Source organism: Meriones unguiculatus, chromosome 7 (genome assembly GCF_030254825.1).
Source record: "Meriones unguiculatus strain TT.TT164.6M chromosome 7, Bangor_MerUng_6.1, whole genome shotgun sequence".
In the NCBI taxonomy this organism is placed as follows: Eukaryota; Metazoa; Chordata; class Mammalia; order Rodentia; family Muridae; genus Meriones; species Meriones unguiculatus.
In genome coordinates, this window is record NC_083355.1 from 87,497,580 (window position 1) to 87,503,382 (window position 5,803).

Here is a 5,803-nt window from a genome sequence, read left to right on the forward strand (position 1 = left end):
TGTCACTCTGTTTATAGAATCGGGAGTCACTGTCATTCTCAGTTTGCACAAACCAGGGGTCAGCAACCATGATCCTGCTTCTACATGGTGGGAACTAAGGCCTAGACAGGTGATCTATCTGAAGTAAGGTGGGAAGCAGACTAGGTAAAAGGCCAGGTAAGATCCCTCATGTGCCTTCCAGTGCTTGGTTCAAAACGCCAGACTGCCTCCTCAAACAAATGCCCAGACTTTAAAGTAAGTAGTTTTGAGGGTGGAGTTTCCTGTGGAGGTGTCAGAAGCAACTCAGGAACCACAAGATCCAAGAGCCACAATCACATTAACTCTTTAGTAAAATGCTCCTGTCTTAAAGCAGCACATTATCACAGCTCAACAACAAGTGTTAAAGGACACACCACCCATTCAAGACACAAGCCTTGGTACATTGCACCTTTCCTGGTTTCACATTATCTCAGGCATGACACCTAAACACAGCTTTCTTCGACACAAGACTCCTCTTAGCATGTGATGGGGTAGGGTTGATGAGGGGTGTGGGCAATAGCCAGTCATTTTAGGGACAATTCTGCCAGCAGAATACACACAAAACACATCTAATGCACTAAATCTCTACCCTGATTCCTTTCTTTTTGGTAAGTTTTTTTGTTTGTTTTTGTTTTACTTCCTGACCTTGATTTGAAGTAAAAGGGGATGGTGGACTTCCCACCTTTTCTGGTGAACACATAGCTGACAGGTGGCTATGAGTGGGGTCAATTTCAGCTTCATGGAAGGAGCACTCAATGGGTTAAAACTGCCAAGTGATAATTAAACCTTCTGACCAGGGAGTGGCTTGGTATTTCAAGTACACCCCCTACCCCACCCTACACACACACCTCAGATGCTAAATGACCATCTGTGATGCACTGCCCTGTCTAATGCCAGGAATCCATATTACCTATGGATTCATAGAAACAAACTAGGCTAATAGCGGTCCTCCTGCCTCCCAACTCCAGGTCAAGAAAGGCACAAAGGAGACCGACAAATAACACTGAAGTGGTGCTTTGGATCCAGGAGATTTTGAGGTACCAGAAGAGCTCTGATGGCCCTATCTGGCAGATGGGAAAGGTGAGGCACCAAGAAACTGATTAAATACTCCAGGTATGTGAGAGGGTACCAGGAATTTAAAGAGGGAAGATTCTTTTTCCCACTAGGGAAGAGTGATACCCTACCAACACTAGCACAGCTCAGCGCAGAGGCAATTCTAGACCTTCAGCCACCACAGGTAAGCAGCCAAGGATCCTAAATGGTCCTCAGGGCGCTGAACTGACTGAATCACAGCTGGGATCCTACACACTCCAGGGCTCACCCTAGAGAACCGCATTCAAGGCTGGAGCTTTAGGCAAAAGTGGCCTGGGCAGGCACAGAAGGTTAACTCTGCTTCGTAAGGCAATGGCTTCTGTCTGCAGGCCCCACACAGGTAAATGGGCAGCAGACACTTGCCTCCACTGGAATACACCACCTTCCATGGAAGCCTCATGGGGTGGGACGCTGCTGCCTAAGAAAACCATCACCTCCAGAGAACGCAGAGGATGGAGGGCTTCCGTTAAAGCCAAACAGCATCACCAATCCACCCTATGCCACTTGGGAGAATAAGAAGTGACTATTATCTGCAGATGATTGTCTAACTAGAAAGCCTAGGGGTTCAACTGAAAAAAAAATATGGGAACAGGAGAAATTTGCTCAGGTGTCAGACTAATAGTCCCACACTCAGAACTAATAGCTTTTGTGGTTCCTTGTGCATGAACTAACATCTTCGAAAAGCTGTGCTTTCTTGGGAGACTTTAAGGTCTGTGCAACTTGTATTTCAAAAGATAGAGGTGAGCCTGGAAGATATCCCCTTGGCTGCTGCAACTTAAAGTTGTCTTGGACGCAAATGTCAGAAAGATGCCCAAGGCAGCTGCGGCAGAGAACCCAACATTCACCTCTGTGCTCTCTCCTAGGGGACCCTCCCTCTCCCTAGCTACTTCCTATTCCAACCCAAAGACACAAGTGGATGTGCCTTGTCATTTCCAAACGAAGTAAGTCTGTAAAATAATGGCGGCAGACGGAAAAGTACCACGTCTGGCTTCTCAGTGCCTCATGATTCATTAGTCCCGAGAGTTCATGCTGTAACAGCTAGACTGGAGATGCCCGGAGTTTGGTCAAAGTGACTAAGGAAGGCCCCACCTAGAGGCCATCTGGCTATACAGAGCAGCATGGCCCGCACATGGCAGCCGTCATTTGCGGTCCAGGCTGGCATGTAGCTGGGCCTCTCGCACCATGCGGTCAAAAGAGCGTGTGTTGGTCTCCTCCCGCACCTTCTCCCGCACATGAAAGGAGGCCCGGGCTGTGGAGCGGGCGCTCTCCAGTGCACTTCGCCGTTCCCGAGAGAGCTGCTCGCTGCGCTCCAGCTTCCGCCCAATGGCCTGCAGCAGCTCCCGGCGGCGGCAGTCTTCATCCCTCTCCACCTTCTCCTTGTTGGCGCGCTGGGTCCTCTCCTTCTCCAGGCGGGTCTGAACCACGCGCCGCGCCTTCTGCTGCACCGCCTCCTCGGCCACCTGCGCCGCGTGCTGCAGCCGTCGCTCGCCCGCCCGCGCCAGCGCCTCCAGGTGGGCCTGATGCTCCCGCTCCTTGCGCTCGGCCGCTTCCTTAGCCCGCCGGCCCTGCAGCTCCTCCCTCCGGGCCCGCTCCCGCAGCTCCCGGGCTCGCTGCTCCAGCAGCTGCTCGTAGTTCTCCTGCGCGCGGCCCAAGCTGGCCTCCAGGGAGCTCCGCAGGCCCTCCCGCTCCTCGTGCTGCTGCCGGACTCGGCCCCGAAGCAGCGCCTCGTGGCGGGCCCGCTCGGCCCGGCTCAGCTCCCGCTTCTCGCGCTGCTGCTGGCCCTCCTGGCGCTGCTTGGCGCGCGCCGCCCGCTGGGCGCGCTCCCTGCGGGCCAGCTCGGCGCGCTCCCGCCCCTCCCGCAGGCCCTCCTCCCGCTGCTTCAGGTTCTGCTCCTGCTGCAGCTTGCGCAGCCGGTCGTCCCGCGCGGCGCGCTCCGCCCGCTCCCGCCGCAGCAGGCCCTGGCGCTCCGCCAGCTCCCGCCGCCGCTCCTCGCTGCGCTCGCACTGCTGCTGCCTCCTCCGCGCCGCCTCGCGCTCCTCCCGGCCCCGGCGGCCCCGCCGCTCCTCCACCTGCGCGGCCCAGGCGCGCCGGCCCTGCTCGAGCGCGCGCTGCTTCTCGCGTTCCTCGCGCTCCCGCCGCTGCTCGGCGCGCATGCGTTGTTGCTCCCACTGGCCGTGGGCCGCGGCGCGCTGCTCCAGCAACAGGCGCTCCTCCTGGTGGCGCGCCAGCATGAGCGCGGCGATCTTGCGGTCGCGCTCGGGGACCCCGCGCAGGCCTCGCTCGGCGCGCACTTGGCGGACGATGCGCTCCACGTGTTGAGCGGTCTGCGGCGAGTGGCTCAGGTCTCCCAGGCTGAAGCTGCGGGCCGTGAGCGGAACCAGAGCCAGGGCGGAAGGGCGGCCCAGCGGGTTGGGCGCCGAGGACGCGGAGCCGGCGGGGCAGCTGTTCCTGGCTGCAGCCCGAGGCGGCCAGCGTAGCTCCCGGAGGCTCTCGCCGCTGTAGGACGACGACGAGGCGCCGGACTCAGAGCTGAGGGCGCCGTCCCGCCGGCGCGACAGCGAGTCCAGCGAGTGGCTCTTCCTACCTGTCCGAGAAGCCGCGGGCGGAGGCCGGGTCCTGGCGGGGGGACTCGGAGAAGTCCTTCGGGCGACCCGCGAGGCGGGCGAGGCCGGGAGGCTGCTGCTGCTGCAGCTGCTGCTGCTGCCCGCGCTCATCGCCGAGGAGGCCGTGGCCGAGGCCGGCGTCGAGGTCGGGGCTGCAGCCGGACCCTTGGGCGTGAACAGGCGCCGCTTCTCCTCGCGCATGATGCGCTCGCGCTCTTCGCGGCACTGCTGCAGTTTGGCCAGCCGCTCGGCCTCGTACGCCTCGTACAGGCCGGTGGCCACGCGCATGGAGCGGCCCGGGGCCTCGCGCACCAGGTCAGCCAGGGCCCGAGGCAGCAGCTCCACCGGCTTGACCGCACAGCGGGCGCAGGCCTCCAGCGAGCGGGGGCTGGTCAGGACGTAGCGGCTGCCCTCTGCCTCCGGGCAGGCGAAGTTGAAGAGATCAAGGTGCAGCAGCGGGGACTGCTCCCGGCGCCCACCTTCTGCCCCGGATGGGACTTCGGCCTTGCGGGGCGGCGCTGCCGAGGCGGAGGCCGAGGAGGCAGCGGGCTGCTGGGCTCCCTGGGCCTCGGGGGGCACGGACGCTGTGGCCGCCTCATCCCCTTCTGTGCCGCCGGGCTCCGCTCCCTCCTTCTCCTCTTCTGGCACCGGGTCCACCATAGCTGAACCCCGTCCTTTGTTGGAGTCCCTGAGATGACAAGGAAGGGACATAGAGGAATGCATCTGTGAGCTGTTTCTCCCTCCTCAGCCATATTTGCCCCTCCCAAACTTTAATCCGATTTCGGATTAGGCTCAGGGGGCCTGATGGAACGTAAATCCCAAAACCGATGCCCTGAAAACCCAGGGTAGCTGGGGTGAGGGGACGCCGGGGCTCAGACAGCAGCTTGGGTCTCCCTCAGTCCTAGAATGCAGGGCCTGTGGGGGAGACTGCACGGGCCTGAGGCCGGCTAGATGCACCCTGCAAAGACTGTGGTGCAAGGCAGCAGCCAGCGAGGGGAGCACCGGAGGATTCCCGGGAGGATTAGCTATTTGTTTGTAGCTTAGGCGGGCTGCTGGGCTGCAGCTTTGCAGGAGCACAAAAGGGGAAGAGGCCTGTTCATGCCAAAGTGCATGGCTGCGAGGGCCCCAGTTGCCTAGGAAGAAGTTTATGGTTGATTTCTCTCTACCAAAAGGACCCGGGGCGCGGGGCCCTCGGGAGATGAAAGGGCTGAGAGAGGTCTCCAGGGGCTCCTCTGAGTGGAGCGATGGATTCTTTCTCCTGCCTCTCCAGCAGGGTTTGCCGTGAGCTCTGCCTGCCTCTTCCTCCAGCCCTCAGCCGGTGTTTGCCCGGGATGCACAAGGCACCTCCATCCTCCCAGATAGATGCACCCGGTCTCCAAGGCTGAATGTGTAGCCAAAGGTACCATCAACCCCAGTATGGTGGATCCAGACACCAGCCCCTAATGTCCACCGGTACCTTCACCGCATCTTAGGCGGAGTGGGCTCTTAGAGCGCCGTAAACCTTGCCCCTCCATGCTGGGTGCTGCCAGGTTCCCCGGGCGATTTCACTTACCCCAGGTCCGGGCTCCGGGCCCCCACGCCGAGGGCTTTTGTTCACCTCTGGCTGCTCTCCCCCGCGCCTCTTCAGTCCCTGCGCCGGCGGGGTCGGGTTACGGCCGGCTGCCGCAGCCGGTGTCTCTCCATGGGAGACTACGAGCGGGATGCACACATCCTAGGCGCTAGCTACCCGGGGGAGGGGGAGTGCGACAGAGTCTCCCTAAAATATCGTGGCTCTACCCCCTTGCCTGCACTGATTCTTAAAAAAGGAAGCTGGTTCTTCCCTCGCTCGCCGCCGCATCTATCTATCTCCACCTCTACCGCCAAGGTACCGCAGGTCTTTCGCTGCTCCTGGCGCCTCCTGGTGGCTAACTTAAGGGTGTTCATTTGTTTGCTTAGAGGACGACAAAGCAGTTAAAAATACAGTAACTATGCATATATAAGCATATGTGTGCATATGCACATCTACAGAGAGATGTGGATATAGCAGTTATCACCAGAATCCGGGTCTTTGGGCACCTTAGGCGGGTGGCATGAAATCAGCATTATTTCTC

The 5,803-nt window shown here is 59.8% G+C and overlaps 1 protein-coding gene across 1 annotated transcript; it reads right to left on the bottom strand.

The window, feature by feature from the left end:
• Positions 1-306: 306 nt before the first annotated feature.
• Positions 307-5,590, bottom strand: Ccdc177 (coiled-coil domain containing 177). Its single transcript, XM_021633523.2, has 2 exons — positions 5,266-5,590; positions 307-4,401 (listed from the first exon to the last, which is right to left on the bottom strand). Exon 2 carries the CDS (start codon positions 4,371-4,373, stop codon positions 2,250-2,252), a length of 2,124 nt encoding a protein of 707 aa, XP_021489198.1. The 5' UTR covers positions 4,374-4,401; positions 5,266-5,590; the 3' UTR covers positions 307-2,249.
• Positions 5,591-5,803: the final 213 nt, after the last annotated feature.

What these genes read in the sequence shown, in the direction of transcription:
- Ccdc177 (XM_021633523.2), bottom strand. Translation starts at nt 4,373, where the DNA reads ATGGTGGACCCGGTGCCAGAAGAGGAGAAGGAGGGAGCGGAGCCCGGC.